This window comes from Takifugu flavidus, chromosome 18 (genome assembly GCF_003711565.1).
Source record: "Takifugu flavidus isolate HTHZ2018 chromosome 18, ASM371156v2, whole genome shotgun sequence".
Classification (NCBI taxonomy): Eukaryota; Metazoa; Chordata; class Actinopteri; order Tetraodontiformes; family Tetraodontidae; genus Takifugu; species Takifugu flavidus.
In genome coordinates, this window is record NC_079537.1 from 4,805,391 (window position 1) to 4,823,878 (window position 18,488).

The 18,488-nt window shown below is 47.7% G+C and overlaps 1 protein-coding gene and 1 long non-coding RNA gene across 2 annotated transcripts; one reads left to right on the plus strand and one right to left on the minus strand.

The window, feature by feature from the left end:
- Positions 1-3,441: 3,441 nt before the first annotated feature.
- On the minus strand, positions 3,442-11,536 carry LOC130515072 (SEC14-like protein 1). The gene is made up of 16 exons (XM_057015075.1): positions 11,352-11,536; positions 11,118-11,203; positions 9,200-9,349; positions 8,992-9,123; positions 8,757-8,885; positions 8,460-8,634; positions 7,715-7,824; positions 7,364-7,553; positions 7,027-7,115; positions 6,865-6,935; positions 6,605-6,776; positions 4,918-5,052; positions 4,694-4,828; positions 4,273-4,524; positions 4,010-4,188; positions 3,442-3,902 (listed from the first exon to the last, which is right to left on the minus strand). The coding sequence occupies exons 2-16, from the start codon at positions 11,178-11,180 to the stop codon at positions 3,797-3,799; spliced, it is 2,088 nt and encodes a 695-aa protein (XP_056871055.1). The 5' UTR covers positions 11,181-11,203; positions 11,352-11,536; the 3' UTR covers positions 3,442-3,796.
- A 302-nt stretch (positions 11,537-11,838) lies between these two features.
- Positions 11,839-12,379, plus strand: LOC130515476 (uncharacterized). Its single transcript, XR_008947197.1, has 2 exons — positions 11,839-11,940; positions 12,047-12,379. It is a non-coding gene; the product is annotated as an uncharacterized LOC130515476 (long non-coding RNA).
- Positions 12,380-18,488: the final 6,109 nt, after the last annotated feature.

An 18,488-nucleotide genomic window follows, 5' to 3' on the forward strand; every position in this document is an offset into this window, starting at 1 on the left:
CGACTAAAGAAGATGACGATAGAAAACATTTTGTCTGAACTCCAGAAACTTTTCCAAAGCTCTGCAGGTTCAACGTGGGGCTTCAGTCTCTGGGAGCCTGGTTCATGCTTGTGATTACGTGGCCATTTTATGTTTATATACCCTGGGGTATAGCTGCTGTTAGCCTCTGATAATTCTGACAGGAACTGGGGAAGCCCATCTGACGCTGCTGCTACTCAGCATGGAGCTTCCAATGGAGACAGATATGCAAAAGAAAGCACGTGGGTGTCAAACCAGGAGGAAAACATCGACTATTTGTGGCAGCAGAAACTTTCTATATAAAAGGCCAGCCTCAGCCTCTCAGTGGCTCCAATAAACACGTATGGATACTAAAATCCAGCAGTTTGTAGACCTTTAAGACATCTTGAGCTTTGAAATCAGCAAAGTTGTTCCTTGAGCTTGAATCTGAAAAGAGGAGCTAATCTGTCCCGAATAGTTTTTGATGTGTGTGAGAAGAGAACCCAGTACAAACCCAGTTAAAATGTGGCTGTGCATCTTTCAGTGAAGAAGGCTCCTGATTTCAGAAAGAGAAATTATTTCCACCCGAGCTGAAGTCTTCCTGGAGCATCTGGTGAAAAGCTCTTTCTTAAAAAAAAGCCATCAAAGAGTCACAGCCACAAATGAGAATATTTAGAAAGGAACTCAGAAAAGGTTCTTAGACCATCTTAGATGAATAATTGACACATTTTAGAACTTTCAAAATTGCACAACACTCTTTCCCCCTCGGATTTGGCATAAAAGCGATCTCCCCCTGTAGCATTTAGAGAGGCCGTTATTGACCCCCCCTCCCTCTCCAGTGTGGAGTTCTCACCAGAGCAATGGAAATGTCAGCCGCAGAAGTCGGTGAACCCGCAGATCGCGAGAGAAATGGAAACCCGCTCCGACATTCGGAAACCGATTTTTTTTTAAAAAGAGAAAAAGGCGTTTGACTTAAACAGAGCGTTGACACGGCTGCGAATGAGGCCGGAGCTCCGAAATGGGCCCAAATTGGACCTAGATTGATGGTCTCAGTTGGTGCAGAGAAAAATCAATATTACAAGATGTGAGAGCTGGTGTGAGGCATCAGGGATAAGCAGACATGACTGGCTCTATTTGTTTGTGGACATATTAATCAGCCCCCGGAGTGCATCAACTCGGAAAATGAATTTGAACGCGGCGGATGTGAGATCAGCTTAACAGACAGGCCCACAGCTCAGACGGAGCAGGTATTAAATGCTCGCTGCGTCTCCCCGCGAGCACGACGCACGTCCTCGATTCAAGCACACACACTTGGACTTCTATCCTTGTGGAGACTTGTGCTGTACCATTCTCCAGCCCCTAACCTGGACTCAAACGCGAACCTTAGGGTTAAAGATTCTGACCCCTTAAAAACCATTGAAGTTGGGAGGATCAGGCAAAACGTCCTCGCATTGTTGGAAAAATTTGTATTCCGGGCCTCAATAGGTAGCAGAAACAAGACTGAACACACACACACACACACTCGCGCAAGTTTCCCACCCTCCCAAACAAGTTATTGCACACTAATCTGGGCACATTTTCCAATTACCAGAAAGGTCAGAGGGCAGCAGGGCTTCAAGAGCCCGCGCACAGCGATGCTAATCCAGCTCCTCTTCCTGAGGAAAACCAACTCGTGTCGGGAACATATGTCGTCGGAGGATCAAGCGCGTTGTATCACGCTCCCCCTGCGAGTGCACGGCGGCGTGACGCACGAGCGATTATTGTGAAAGGCACGAGCAGGAATCAGCGTCGCGCCGACTGCTGCTCTGACGTGATTCATGATGAGGCACGCGGTCCCAGTGGGGGCTCCCCCGCTGAGGGATGCAACAGGAGACTTGAGTGCGTTCCAGCATCACATCACATGGACGCAGCCATCTTTGAAAGGAAGTTCACCGTATCACTAATTCATTTCCAGCACGTTCGCTGGCTCCGGGTTAGGAAATTGGATTCATTTCCTTTTACCTTGCGGGGTTTTGTTCAGCGCACCTGGTGGGACTCATCAGGGGCCGCTTTGGACCTTGAACGCACCGCGCCGACTTTGGCAACTTCCTCAGGTCTGTATTGCTCCCGCTGCGCAACAAGATGGACGTACTGCTGCCATCACGAGGGACTTTAATTGGACTAATTCCTTTCACGCAACTTCTGTTTTGTCACAATTTCAGGTTTTGTTTTGTTTGATTCGGCTCCTCTGACATTCAGCTCAATCTCATGCAGAACAAAACTATCAATATACCAAAATATTCCATGACAACAGAGGGAACAGGTGGATGTTAGTGTATATCACTGACAACAGGTGCACATAAGAGCAACAGGAAGCTCTGGAGAGTGTTACCGGGCGCTCCCATGTGACGGACAGCGATGATGAAAGACGAGGTCACGGTCAATAACAGTTGAAGGCCGCTTCCTTCGTCCTGCTGAAAAGCAGCAGGTGGCTGAAGAAACCAATCAACAGGTGCAAAAGCCAGAGCCCGAGGTTATCGGGACGGTGGTCATGGCAACCACCACACCTGTAGAGTCAATCAGGTCACGACAGAAGACTAACGCAGCCAGGCTCGCAGGGTTTTAATGAAGTGGTGTTTGTCTTCTCTCACATACTTTATACGCAATTGCTGTTTTTATATTAATTACATCCGTAAATGACAGGTGCCACATGTGTTGGGAGGCCGCGTCAGGTCATGCCAAGCTTCTAACCTATTTAGCACATGCAGTTTAATCAGCGTTCTGCAGCCACGTGCAAAATAAAGCTCGTTTTCCAAGGAGCATAAAAGATCATCCAGCTCAGAAAAAGGTTCCAACAGCAAATTACCCAGATCAGGAGAGAGCTGCTCCTATTTATGTGGACAATGTGTGTCTTGGGAGGTCATTAGAACAAGCTGAATAATTCAGCAAATATGCTTCAGGCGAAGTCTGTCCACTTCCTCTTTGGAGCATCCCGCCAGCAGGTACAGATGCGATCAGAAAACCACTCAGACCAGGGCCGGGCCGGGCCGAGCGGCACCGGGACAGACATTAGCTTACCAAGAAGACAAACGTTAAAATAAAAGAAAAAATATTCCAATTAAACTTTAGCCGAAAGCCTCTAATAAGTTTATGGAAATTAAACACAATTAATTCAAATGAGCTGTCTGCCTGGCTATATGCCAGGTCACAAATGGCGGCACATTTCCGCATTCAAATCAGCCACCACGCGCTAACAAGCCCGCGAAGCAATATTACACGAAGGAGAGAGGGAGAGAAGGGGATTACTTGAAATGGGACTTCACATCCCCACTCATTTTTAACACGTTATCTCTTTCTATAAACATAATTTATTCAACTCAGATCTGCAATTATTCCAATTAACTCCAGACGCAGCAGCTCTGCAGTCAACACAGCTGGAGGACACGTTCCACAGCTCAGGCTGAATTCTTGTGAGAAATTCTTTATTTAATTCATTCTTTGTGCTTACAGTGTGAGGCAAAGCGCGGTGAACACATGAAATGCAGCTGAGATCGACGACGCACACTGCCATCTAGTGGACAAGTCAGTAATACAGTAAGGACTGACGTGCGCTTATTATCAGGGCATGGACGGGAAACAAAAACACAGGTGAACACAACCAAGGTGAGACAAACACACATGGACACACACGGACACATTATAGTGAACCAGAAAAGTGACATTTATGTCAAGTTGTTCTCGAAATTCTGATTCGTGAACCCGAAACTGTTTTTAAGACACGGTTGGAGTTGAAGGTCAGCAGGTCGACTTGCACCTGCCGCTACCTGGAGATGGAGGAGCTGGTCTGTGATTGGCTGGAGGCAGTGGTGGCAGCACTGAGCTGAGAGAAGCCACTATGACAAGACTCTAGGCTGGTCATGGACCCCCTGGGAGAGTAAGAAACAGTCATCAACTACTCACCAAAGAGATTGCAATCAACCCAAATACCAAAGGAGGAGCTGCTTGATACAGGGGAGCAGACGAAGGAACTGACCTGAAGTCATGGGAGGCCAGCACCTCGGTGTAGTACATGATCTTGCACTTGTGCGAGGAGACCTGCAGCGAGGCCAGAACATCATCCACCCGGGAAATGTTGGAGGCGGTGCCAGCAGGGGGGCTGTGGAAGCGCCACTGGAGGATGTAGAAGCCAGGCCAGCGTGTTACGTGGGAGCCCTGATTAAACGGACGACAGCTCCAGCATCAGCCGCTTTAAAGCAACGGGCGGAAAGTGTGGAAATGAATTGTCCCGCCTCTGACCTGTATGCTCTCCCCCTCACTGCAGGTGAGTGCACGTTCCACCATGCTGTAGTCCTTCCCCAGCATCCAGCTCTTGTCTATCACCTGGATGTTCACAGTTCCCAGGGAAGGGAGGGTGTGGGCTCCCAGGGTGTCCTTCTTGGGCACCTGTGGAGCTCTCCTGGAGTGGTAGATGGTGAAAATAACATCTCCTTTAGATACGTCAAAGTCCCAAGTGATGACGGAGGAGGCCTCGGTGATCTCGATTACCATCTGCAGGAAGATGTCTGGAGATTAGAAACACAGAACTGGGAACAGAGGGCCATTAATCACGTCTTGTTAAGAGTGGCCTGCAGTATCGGTTTCCTCCAGCTGGTGGCAGTATAACCCACTGTATAAAACCGCAGCCTTCAGGAGGATCAGCACAACTGGGACAGGGTACCTCAAACGGAGCAGCTTTAAAAATGCTGGCACTTTTATAGATGGAGTCAGTCAGCAGGTGGTTTTCCTCGCTCTCCATCTCCTCTGCCGTTCGGTACAGAGATTTAGGGACCAAACCTCCTTCAGGCACCTCACACTTGGAAAAACATCCAACAGTCATTACTGTGAGTGGGGAAATTGATCTTGTTTTGTGGCAATGCAGAGTTGGTGTTCGGCCCCCCTCACCATGCACTCCCCTCCCAAGAAGTCAGGGATGATTTCTTTATCCATGTAGTCCACCAGCCCCCCTGGACCCTGGTAGTCATTTCCAGCAAATATGAGGAACTTCTTGCGCGTGTTCTCATCAATCAGTGGACTGACCTGCATCCAGAGGACATCAGACAACATAACGGTTCATCAAGGCTTTCTTCCCCATCAATAGAACAACCCCTAGTTTCATTTTGCTTGGCCCCTGGTGTGGCTGGAGCTGGTTAACCTCTCTGCAGAGTCTTTACATCACTCAAAGTTCTCCATTACACTGAAATGCCACATCCATAATGCAGAATAAGGCATCAATTCAGCACTACAGCACGAAGCCGAAGTCTTTAACGCTGAAAATATTGGACAGTAGGTCTATTTGCAGGAAAAGCGCACAACTTAAATATCAGCGGCATCAATATGCATTAAGTCACGGCATCTCTCTATTAATATTTTAGCACAGCTCCACTGATTTTTATCACTGTTAGTGTCTTCATTTATGCTGCTGTGCTTGTACTATTATACAAGTTCCACCCTATTACACATGCATTCACTCTAATAGATACTGAACAGCTACATACTGAGAAACAAATTCCACAATGTGTTGCAGATCCACCACCGTGCTGCTCCTCTTATTCACTATTTGCCTGCACACATTCAGCTATTACATTAATAAAACTGAACAAGTGTCTACCCAGAAATTTGTCAATGAGGGCTTTATTATTAACCTCAGCAGGCAGCGTATATGCCATCTGAAGCGTTACATATAACATACGGGTGGAAACGGGGTCCCCCAAAAGCCCTGCACCACTAACAAGGTTATATTTATTATTAAAAAGGGAGGGAGATTGTTTTGAAGGTTTGAGGGAAAAAAATGTGCACTTCAGGGTGGGCCTGAAGAGAAACAAAGCCAAAACAAAGAGAGCATCTCCATCTGGGAGCACATCAATCTGAACCGTGCAACTAACAAAAGATGCAAACAAAAGAACCAGGATGGAGGGGAAGGCTGAATCTTGATGAGAGGAAAAAAAAAAAAAATCACTGTGGACTCACTGTTTCGCTGGACTCAGAGCTGGTTTTAAAAAGACCGACAGCAACAGCACGTCAGGGTGGGATTTCTGCCTGGCTTCTGCAGGGTCTTTATGTTCTATCAAATAACTTACTGCACACCTCGTGCTTTCCTCTTGAATCAGATAAGGTGTGCCTCAGGGGTCATTTTAGGGACCATCTCATTGTTCTAGAGATGAGTCTCCTTGGTGTGTCATTATAAATGAATGGGCCACATAAAAATAAGATGAATTTAACCTTGATCCCTGGCCTGTATCTCTGTAGCTTTATGTGGTGGAAAAATGTATTTTTTATTACTTTTCTGTAGCATATCTTCTATTAAAATCAGAGCTGTAAGCCCTGTATGTGCCGCTGTGCCCTTTGTCCCATTCAGGCAACAGTCTTGTGTTTATTTCAGAGTGCTTGTTTAAGCCCATAGAGACAGTGTTTGGATCTAAACCCTCAAGGCTAACTGAGGAAGCTGCATCATCTATTTTAAGACCTTTGATAGGAAACAACATGCTTTATCATCTGCTGTTCAGCTCTGATCGCTCTCTGTGAAGCACCCAGTCGCTCCACAAAGCTTACATGCTAAACCCCATGCGTCAGTAACTTTTTCCAGTCTCACCAGGGTCCAGAGGACTGGGAACACTCGAGGCACCCTCAGTATCAGCAGGCGGCCCAGCGTCTCGGGGTAGTTGGCCTCCACCACCTCGATGATCCTCAGCAGGGCTTTAACCCCTGGTCTCCAGAGGTGGCGCATGTTGAGGCCCTCCATGTCCACCAGGCAGGTCCAGCAGCTGTGGAATGGCACATGTTACGTGAGCACCAACACGCACACGTGTCTGTACCTTAGCCACCAGAAACTAAAAGCATCAATTCTGGCACCTGATTGGTCGACCAAAGAACCTGGTGTTTTCCTCGCAGCGTCTCAGCCCCTCCTCGTTGATGGACAGGATCTGAGTCGGAGGGTTTAATAGGTATGAGTCCGACTGAAGATGCAATCAAATGGTTGCAGAGCTCCCTGAAGACGAGATATTTTTGGGTTACCTGTCTCAGTAGCACCTCCTCTCCCAGGGCTCGCACCAGGCCCTTTGTGTCCATTTGTCCCAGACGCAACACGTAGAGAGGACGGCCGTCTGGACAAAAACGGAGGAAATCAGAGATTACAGGACAAAGTGCAACAGGCTGTGTCAAGGGGAGGACGTCCACCGTGTCCAACATGACATTTAAATGGCTTGAGCTGAGCCATTAACACCGGTGACTCATTTTCAGCCACGACACCTGGAGCTCAGCTTTTTCCGTCTATGCCTGACCGACCTCCTTACATCCGCCACAGCGGGGCACAGATAAATGAGAGGTTGGGGTTGTGGGGGTGGGGGGCTACCTTTGTCGTGGTGATGCCAGCCTCCGCTGTAATAATCCTGGAGCAGCTGCGGGCGCTCCCACGTGTCCAACAGGAAATCCACCTTGTGCTGCTTCCTCCAGGTGAGGGAGTGGCACAAGAGCTCCCTGGCCTTGTCCAGGTTGAAGTCACGGGCCCTCAGGAAGCGCAGCACATGCTGGTCTTTAGGGATCTGCGCAGCAGAGTGGGGGTCAAAGCGTCATTGAAAGCATTTTAGCCGACATGTTGGGAGACTGCCGTACATCAAAAGCAGTCTAGACTGAGCGTCTGTGCAGAATTATGTGTTTTACATAACTGGATTAGTGGCTCTGTAGTTAAAGAAAACTGTGTGACCTTGCCCTTGTGGGTTTCCTGGAGCCACTGGCGCAGCCGAATCAAACAGCTCTCCTGCAGAGGCGTTAACTCGCCCAAGTAACGTCGGATGTAGTCGGCGTCCAGCTTGTCTGTGGGGACGACACAAAAAACACGTCCCCTTTTGATCAAACCCCAGCAGACGACCTGGTTAAAAGGCAATTCAAGCTTCACGACAATAAAGCATCTTCAGATCCATCATCTTAACAGCTGCGGCGAGCTACGCCAATATTTATATTGGTTTTATATCCTCCTTTGCTCTATAAATGTGATCCCTTTCCCAGAGCAGACGCGTGGGAAGGTGATGAAAGTCACCCCGTTTCCATTTCCGAGGCGGTTGTAAAACCACATGGGAGGTTCATGCTCTTTCCCTCATGTTGAGGTGACAGCTCCCGCTTTTCCAGGACAACCTGGGCCTGATGGGCCTCCTCTGTAAAGGTCACAGAGGTGTAATGAGGGTGAAAACTGTTCAGAATGACGCCGCCGTCACCCTGAATCAAATGTCAGTCATGAGGAGGAGATTTAAAAGTGGCTTATGGGAAAGGAAATCTTCGATCTTCAAATCCACCACAAAACCTGGATCAGCACTGCAATATACTCTTGTGCTTTAAGGCTTTTGATCCATATCTGCGGGTTAAAAGGATCCGGGTCTCTGTGCAATCCTCTGCTTTCATTTGAGGAATCAAAGCAAACAAGTCAGGGGAACACCAACACTTACTGGACCTACCATCAGGGGTGCCGACGACCTGTTCTGATGTATAGCTGGGGTCTCTACTGTCGGGCCCGGCCTTTACTGGGACGGCCATGGCCGTGCTGGAGACAACAGGCGGGGTCCAGCGAGGTATGTAGGTCACCCCTTCTTCTTCCAGCTCCCTGAGGTAGTATTCAATAATTTCTTTCCCCTTCAAAACAGAGAGCAGACAAGGTCTGGGACTGAGCGGGTGACAGAGGGGATACTTCCAAATAAACACCGGGACGCAGAACAGACGAAGCAGAACTAAACGCCAGATGCAGACTCACAAACCTTCTTGATGCTGCTGGCGTACTGTTTCATGGCTATCTTCTCTGCTGTGGACTCAAAGCCAAAGAAAGACTTTATATCCAGGCTGGCGGTCTGTTCAAAGCACGTCCAGTCCTCGTTCTCTGGATGCACCTGAAAAAGGGACAATATATTATCATCACTTTCTTGTTTTTTGGCTCTGCAAGTGTATTGAATGAGGCACGGTTAGGTTAGCTCAGCTCCGGGTTCGGACGCTCACCGTGTAGTTGCAGCACTCGCGGACGACCACTCTGCTGGAAAAGGTCTCGTTGTGGACTTCAATCTGGAGCGTCCTGTCCCTGCGATTTAGCGTGTTCTTTTGGAGGAAGTACAGGTAATCCACACCTGCGATCTGCACACAGGAGATTCACTGGGTTCATTTTTGAATCCGCACAGCGCCGCCATCCCAGGACGTGCAGGGCAAGTACCCGCTTGAGAAGCCGCGGGGCTTCTATGTCAATCACGCAGCGCCTCTCCGTCACCGACACGGCGCCGTCGTCGCTGTGGTTTTCGCCGATGACTTCGCTGTCGACAAACACCGGGATCAGGGGACACTTTGGGAACCTCCTCATGTAGGCCTGGGCAGAGGGAACAATTCACATGCAGATGAACAGCATCGATGGAAGGAAATGGGGATCATCAATCATTCATTATAGAAAATGTCTTACTTCAGACTTTCTGCCAGCAGCAAAAACAGAGACGACTGTCACATTTGAATCCAAAAATATCACAGCCAATTTATTTTTCCACATCCATGTTTCATACCCAGAAGTTCTGAAACCAACACCCAGCCTGCTGTTTTCCTTCCACACCAACAGTGAAATGTGTAAAAACATTTCTGCCAGTCCAGCGAGGTCTCCCAGGGCACCAGAGGACCTTTTTGGGAACGTGTAGCCAGACATATGTCAAACAGCGGCTTGTGTTAGAACCGCCGTAACTCACCTGTCAATATTGACCAGTCATGGTCTCCCTGAGGCTGTGCAATGAGTGGAGGTGTTTTTGCTGATAAACGCTTGTTAATAAGTAACCAAGAGCGGGAAAGAATAAAGGCTGTCATGGGCCAGGAAATCCGGGCCAGTCCAGGACATTGAGTAAAGAAAATAGTAGCAGGAAGAGCTCTTATTTGCAGGCGAGAAAGAAAGTAAACACGTGTGCACCTTGCAACACATGAGAAATCTGAATTAATTAAAGGGAATTAGTCGCTCAGCAAATTAATGAGAAGCTTTCCCGGGTAAACAGAAGACGCCGAGCTGTGTTACGCAACGGTACAAACAGTGGAAACAGCAGATTTGGTCTAATGTCAGGAAATTTAATTTCCAGCACCCCTCACAGTTGAACGTCTGCAGCTGATTGAACTCTGCGGGCGTCGATCCCAGACAGGCAAATTCCAGCACCTCCGTCTAAAACCCCACATTTCTGTGCTGAGTGGGGGGCCACAATGTCGTAGCGCTGGTTGAATATTCACCAAATATCCCTGACGGGAATAAGGACTCCGGGTAATAACCTGGAGACCATCGGCGACAGGCTGAGCCAGGGGAGCAACGATCAAGCAAACAGATGAATAGGAGCGGAGGATGTGGCCCGCTTTCCATTCCGCGCGCTCCTTTATGCCGCTGAAGCCGGGATATTGTCACAGGGGCCGTGACTCTCAGTTACGCCTATCGTCTAGATCATTCGGAATAATGCGCAGAGGCGTAGGAGGAATTTCAGAGGGTCTTTTGTGGGAAAAGGAGGCTCACAATCGGGACAGTTAGTTACAGTTCACATTCGCCCCATGAGGGTGTCGCATATTTCGGCTCCTTAATGTGTAACTGAAGGAAAACCCAGTAAAAGTGGGTAAAAACAGACTTCTCCTGCTTTTAAGCCGTCCTACTTTTATTCTTGGTTCCTAAACCCATTTAGTCAAAGTGAAAGCAGGTTCGCTGTGTGCTGAATACTGGCTAAAACTGTTGCCATGTAAGGTTTGGTCGACCAGACAGCTCAGCAAGGCTTATCTTTCCCAAGTTTATAAAAGGGTTACATAAGAACAGAGGGTTGAGAAAAACAGGAGAACAGAGGTTTTGTTGAAGTGCACAGTCAGTGAAAGCTGTAGGCCACTTAATCAAGCACACCACCGAAAGATTACAGCCGAGTATTGAGAGAAATCCATTAAAACACTCATTTCAGTGTATTTACTGCAGCCTCCTTTGGAAGGAAGCGTTTTAAGACCCTTAATGCCGAATATAATCATATGTTTCTCTTTCAGTTTGATGAGGAGCAGAATGAAGCCGCAGATGTGACTTTATTCAGCCGTGAAAGTTCCAGAACGCTGTGGAAATGTTGTGGGCTGTTCTGCAGGCTACTCACCGCCATTATCAACTCAAATGGGTGCTTGTAGACCCGCACTGGGGACTGGTATTCCTGCACCATGGTGGACGCTGACTGGTATTCAGCTAAAACCGACAAAAATACCGTGAGAACAGCAGAACAATGGCAGAAAAGAAGTTTATGAAGGCGGCTTTGCATCTGGATGCGCTTTAAAGTGCAGGCTCCACACGCAAAATAAAGTGCCTCAACAAAGTACAGGAGAAAAAGACTTACGGCGGCTTAAATCACACCGGAGGTTGTTTAGGAGATTCTGTGGTGGTCAAATTCTCCGTGTGGCGTCCATACCGTCAGCTGACTGGAGACATTCTGGTGAACGCTGGAAACAGTCGAATAAAACTAAACTCCATCAGCCTGGACGCTTCGGCCACGCCCCCTCCGGCAAACCCGGAAATGAGCGCTCCTGGGTTCCGGCGTTTTATTGTGAAAGGTCCGGTTTAAGACGTCACTTCCTCGTGGCATCCGAATTTAAATATGGATTGGATTCGATGCATATCAACACTTTATTACTCATGTTGAAAGTCAGAGTGAAGTTCCTACCGTCTTGAGGAAGGTCCAAATATGTATGTGTGTGTGTGTGTGTGTGTGTGTATACACATATAATATATTAAATATATTAAAAATTAGATACATAACTACTTTAAACGTATGTGGAAAACGGTAAATATAATAGCAAGCTTCTCACTGATGTGCTTTTATAAAGGTACTGGTAGTTCGGCCCTTTGTACCCATCTGCAGTCCAGGCCTGAAGCTGCTTCCTGGAGAATGTATCCAAGGTGATTATGCATCTGGCAGCCTGCACAAGGTACTCAGTTACAAAAGGAGACGTCCTGAGAGACGACGAGCCCTTTCCTCAGTCAAACATCTATGGTTTTAGATATTCACACCAAGACGTATAAACCTCTCAACAGATTCTCCTCAACTGTGGAATGCGTCACGGGCCTGAGGAAAACAACACGAAGGCCAGTTTTTCTCTCTCTTTCTTCTCCTTCTGTCTTTGCCACCAGTCTAAATGTACTACCTCTCCACTTCACACCATAATCATCCTGGAAGGGCATCAAAAAGCATCCTCTGCTCTTTTATGACAGCAGAGAGTGTGGTGAAGTTCAGGCCCGCCGTATTTCCACGAGAGTGCTCATGATGGTGCCAGTGACTCATCCGGTTCTGCTAAAGAAGAATATTACTGGCACTTTCTGGCATAATCTGTTGGCAATAATTAAAGTCCAGCTAAAGGGAAGTGTGAACGCTAAAGTTTCTCAGGCATCTCATTTCAGCTTGGCTCATCACGCCTCCGAGCTCATCACTCTTTCTCTTTTTTTTTAAACTCCTCTAAGTGATCTTGTCTAATTAAGGTGAGTGATGGCTGAAGCGAACCGGCTGAATTTCCTTTCTGAACCCTGCAGAACACAGATTTTATTCCTGCTCCGCGCATCTCTGGCTGAGTGAAGCTGAAACCTCTGGCAATAAATCTCTAAACACAGCCAGTAATCCAAAACTCAATTAATTAATGAAGCTTCCGCTCGCACAAATGTAGAATCTGTAAACTAAAATAACGTCAGAGGCTTGTGCAACGACACCTGCAGTTTCTGTGTTTCTGTGAAAGTTGAAGCCACAAATACCATTTGAAAGTGAGCTTTTTAAAAAATTTTTTGGAGAGGCTGTGACAGATGTCGTGACCACGATCCCGATGAACAAGAACATCCAACAGACATGAAAAGGTCAAGCCGGGATCAAGGTGGAGGAGCGCCGTAGTGATTACTGGTGACATTTAGGAGTCGGAAGGTCACACGACAGCAGCAGAAATGTCAAGTGGGGGCAAATGCCATAAAAAATGGAAATTACTGCTCTGTTAGCAGCGCCACTGCAGTCATGAGGTGGCGGAGGTAGGAGGTCGTCCTCCACTGGAGGGGTCCACGATCCGTTATCGTTCACTGGAAAACTGAAGAGAAGAACGTCATTCGGTTTCACCTACGGAAATGTCTTCCTTTGGGTTCCATCGTGAGCGGAGCTGTGTGATCTACATATTCAGAGCGTCTCTGAGATGAGTGCGTAAGATAATATCTCCTTAATGCCGAAGGGTCCGTTATTATTCATCATCCCCGGAGTATCAAGGGCCCATCATAAACCCAAGGCCGGAACAAAAGTGCGTATAAATAACTGCATCATGTCAGAATCTGAAATGTGCTTCCTATAGGGGAGCCATCTGATAGCCTGTAAGGCTTTAATTCAGCCCGTGTGATATGGATGCAATAGCGAGGACCTGTGAGGTGAAATGAGCTCTTCTGCTGGTCTTGTGCGTCCACACACACACACACACACACACACACACACACACACACACACACACCAGCCTTGTGTATAAGCAGCATCCTGATTCTAATCTTAAAGCTTGTTGGAAGGAAAACAAATCAATAACCAGGAGATTCTACACCTGCTTGATAACGAAAACAGGAGCAGCGTCTTTATCACAGAACACAGGCGGAGTAGATTCGGATTGGTTCTGATTTACTGACCATGTTTTACCAAAAAAGAAAAGGATAACCTGATGAGAAATCGATGCATGTGTCCCCAGAGGCGAGGGGGGGAGGGTGGTTGCTGTTTAATGGAGGCATTTTTGTGGAATCCAAGATGTTAAAGTGTCTATCTGGTTCCTGGACGTTCAGCGGCCCTCCAGTCGCAGAAGACTGGTCATCAGCAGCTACATCTGAAGCCCCGTGGGGGGTTAGGTTGAACCGGAGAGGAAAACTACAACGTGAAATCTCGTCATGCTCAGTTACAATTTAAAAAAAAAAAGTATAAAGTCCTTCCCGTGGCGCAGCCTTGTTCAAAGAAATATTAAACACAGCGGGGAATCTTAAAATTAGCCTTCCAAGACTGGCGAAGTAAGTTACTGGCTCGGGGTGCGGTGAAATAATTACAGCTGATTGTAGTTCATTCCAGCATCTGATTAAAGAGGAAACGGCGAGCGGGAAAAGAAACGAGCCGAAGGAGGTGCCGGAATCAGCCAAAGCGAGGACCGGGAGTCACCATGATCAGGCTGAAGAGGCCCATGATGCACGTTCTCAGAACCAGTCCTCCGTTTCTTTACTCTGGATATAACACTCCGATGTGGACTCCAAAAAAGGAACATTACAGTTTAAAATCGATATCTGCGGAGTTTTTGCTCCACGACGGCAGGCGGTCCGCGCCTCAGCTCAAAATTGTTAAACAGCAAATCAATAGCGCGTTTCTGATATTAAAAACAAGCCCCGGCGGGGTCTGCGGCGCGGAACTGTGACAAACATTCTCACAGCCTGCTGCTAATCAATCACCACGGCGTGGGCCCGCTGTGGCCTTTCATATTCAAATGAGGCGGAGCGCGGGATTGTGCGGAGCGTCCAAAGGAGAATCCAGAGATTTTGAAGGACGGATCAGGTTGCATCAGGTGCGCTGTCACGGCTCCGCCATTATTCCAGCGTCTCTTTGTCGGATGCAGATTAATCAACAGGTTCCCTGTCAGCACCATCGACGGTTACAAGGGGGGAGCAGGCTAATCGCTGGTACGCGCTCCGCTTTTGCTGTACAGCTTTTAATTAGCATGGGTTCATTCTCAAGCAGACGTTTGACGTTTCAAACAATATGCCCCCCCCCCATAATGCAAAAGAATGTGTGTGTGCAGAGTCAGTAACAGTTAGCCAAGCAAAACATCAACGCTGTAGCCTCAGAACAGTAAAACAGCTCGTTCGATGACATGTAGTTTAGGCTGTATAAAGGTGAAAGTGTCACCGTGACGACGTGTCATGTTGTCTCTCTGTCCTGGACTCACCTCCCTCAGCAACTGGATCTTACCTGTGTAATTACCTCACACTACATCTGGAGATGATGCCACTGTTGCACCTGTATGCAGATGTGACCATTCCAAACTGACCCCCCCAGAACCGCCCTGACAACAGAGTTTGGGACAGCGGATGTGCTTCATCACCTTTCCAACGCGACCTTGGAAAGTTTGAGGCGCATGGGCTGCTGTTTTCTCGTGTGAATAAGCGAACTGGCATTTTTTGAAACAACAGCTCCAATTCCATGACCTCCCCACAGTCCTCCGGTTTGATGCTAATCATCTTGTGTTTTCATTAGTGCATGTGTCACGTCTGGAATGGTTGATTATTGTCTCACAAAATATTTTGTCCTTGAATGTTTTTCCGCATAGTTTCACATGAAAGGATTCTGTGTGTGTGTGTGTGTGTCTGTGTCTGTGTGTGTGTGTGTGTGTGTGTGTGTGTGTGTGTGTGTGTGTGTGTGTGTGTGTGTGTCCACAATACTCATGTATAATTTGAACTAGTGAGGATGGGTTAAAATGTCCTCAATCCCCAAAAATGTCCTCAGTTTTCTAGTAGAATGAAGATTTTGGTAGTCAATTTGCAAGTACAAGAACACACACACACACCACACACACACACACATATCCTTTGTCTTAGTGAGGACTTTCATAGACATCATACATTCCACAGCTCCTTACCCAAAGCCAAACCACCAACTGACCATGTCTTAACCCTCTAACTGTCTGTTGAAGTTGTTAGGACCATGATAAAATGTCCTCACTTGTTTGCAATTCCCTCCTTTTGTTCGTAGAATGTATATATTGGTGCCTGATATGTACACACACACACACACATGTATTATTGATTCTAGTCTACAAGTGTATCCCGATGTGCTCCGGGAGCTCAGGAGTAATGAGGAGCAGGACAGCCTCTCCACCTTCTGTTTACACTCCTTGAATATGGAATGAAGCCCAGCATCTTGTTATCTTGCCCTGCTGGTGAGTGTGAGGCAGGGCCTCAAGTGTCCCTCCCCACCACCACCACCACCACCACTGCAGGCCTCTTCCATCCTGCATCAGTCCTGTGATCACTAAATAACGCATGAGAACACACTACACACTGCTGCCAGACTGGGGGAACCTTTGATCAGTCCAACAAAAACAGCAACTCTGAGGGGAAAAACAGGTTTTTTAGGTTTTAGTTCCCTCCTAAATTCTCTTGTGTTAACTTGTAGAACTTTATCGCTGTCCGGAAACAATCCTCACGCCTTCCCAGGACTGGCCTCTGATGTGTCTGTCTGTGACCCTCCTCTCCCCCCCCCCATCCCAGACTGACATTCCACCTAGAAAACACAGTCACCAGGGTGGATGAGCTGTCTAAACTGGATGAGGACTCCCCCCCTGATCCGGGCCCTGGACCATTTGTCCCTTCGCTCGGTCCAGAGCTGTCACCGCTCTTCCGCGTGGGTTTTTTTGAGTTTCCTACGCGGCGAAGTTTGTGGTTTCAGTAATGGGATGGCCTTTACAGAGCAGCGCGGCAGCGGTGACAGATGCATTCTGGGTGTCAGCGGCAGTGGCAGCCGGCGGGACCAGATATCTCATTAGCAGAGAGTGAGTGCACCGTGACCCCCCCGACCCCTGAGTCTGACTGTCACTTCTAGCTCCACTGTAGATCTCCACAGTCAGGGATTATGCAGAACTTCCTCATTTACGGTTGATTCCCCATGCGCTCTTTCCCTCTCCTCTCTTTTAATGGAAGAACATCCTTTCCTCATATCCAGAAGTTTCTGGGTTCAATTTCTTGGATTGCTAGCTTTCCCTTGTGTGTCCTGTGCTGCTCGCAGTGTGTGTGTGTGTGTGTGTGTGTGTGTGTATGTGTGTGTCCTGTGATCTGTGACCTTTTTGCTATTTAACAACAGCCAGTAGGGGGTAAAAGAAATGGGTGGAGGACTCTGATGAAGTCATTACAGACTCAATTTTTTATTTTTTTTTTCTAAAAAGAGGAAAGTTTCCAGTTTTCTTTCCAGTAGTTTCAAAGGGCTAAACTTTTTAAAATGCATCTCCTCGGTTTGTTGACAGAATTTGATGAAGCCCTGTCTCCCCTCAGAAGTGAGCTTATCTTATCTGGATGGAAAATCATTTTGTATATATCACAGCAATTTATGTCCTTTGAAATCAGCTGCCTGTTTATTAGAAGGGCGCAGCTTTCTCTCTCATAAAGCCATCAAATGCGGGCGTCGAGCGGATCTACGGTACTCTAGCTCCTGTTTACTGGAAGCATGCGGATGCGCTGGCACTCCTGGAGCTACTGAAAGGGACTTTTGGGCTTTCAAACCAAGCGACATACAAAAAAAAAGAACGAAAGAAAGAAAAATTGCCCATTTCTGTTGAGCTCGTGTCTCTGGCTGCACTCACTACGTATAGCAAAGCAGCGCCATCAAAACCTGTGAGATTGAAAGAGGACTATAATAGAATTCAAGGCCACAGCCATCACAGGAGTCAGAGACAACCCGGCGTGTTTACTGTCATCTAAAGCAAAATGGTGATGATGTTTACTGTCATCTAAAGCAAAATGTTTCTTCTACATTCTGGGGCATAATTGGTCTGATTTCACACGTCCTACTCGACCAGGAAAAGCAGCCTAACAGAACTGTCTGTCATTTGTCCGAGTTCCTTAAGCTGCTCTTGTCACAATGGCTCAGCCCAGATGTGCTCCCTCAGACAGCTCGGGAAGCTCAGGGAAGCGTTAACCATCTTCATCCAGTCTGTCCTGTCCACCTCCATCACTGCACGCCCCCCCCATCCCAAGAACTGCACTGTTAGATGGACGTGCACGAACGTGTATCGCGCACATCTAAGCAGCCATACCAAAGTTAGCTATCAAGTGGCTTCGGAGTCCTGATTTCCCTCTGATGGCCTGACCAGCGTGAGTCAAAAGATTCCTTTGCTGCCTCCGTGCACGCCTCCTGCAGCTGTGAGGCAAGGCTGCACGGAGGCTGACAGGAGGGTCTTATCGTTCAGCCGCAGAGCCCCGTGAACGGTGAGCCATCCATCACTCCCGGCGCTGCGTTCGCATTCATCCCTGCAAAAAAAGGGCAAAAAAGGAGGCAAAACCCCGAGCCCCGAAGCCCCGGGAGCCGTTGTGCAGGTACAACAGAGACACGCAGCGCTCCTTCCTGCGGGCGACGCCGGGTTCCGTCGCTGTCTCGAGTGAAGAGAATAACTTTTTAAAACCGTCCAATTAATCCACGTAATTAGACAAGACAACTGGAATTAATTGTGTTTATGTGTGGTGCGGAGACAGCGGGGGGAAAGACAGCATAGGTGTCTGACAAGTGATATTCTGTTGCAGCCGCCTCGGAGATGTGGCTGATTTATGTTGCTTTATTGGAACTACGGCTCTGTGGCTGCAGCAAAAAATAAAAATAAAAACAGCTATTTTATCAAGGCTCCTGTAATACCATGAAAAAACGCTCTAAATAAGCGATTCCACAAATTACTCTCTCGTGTTCAGCAGCGAAAACATTCACGCTCCATTAGGCTCGTTTTTCAGACGC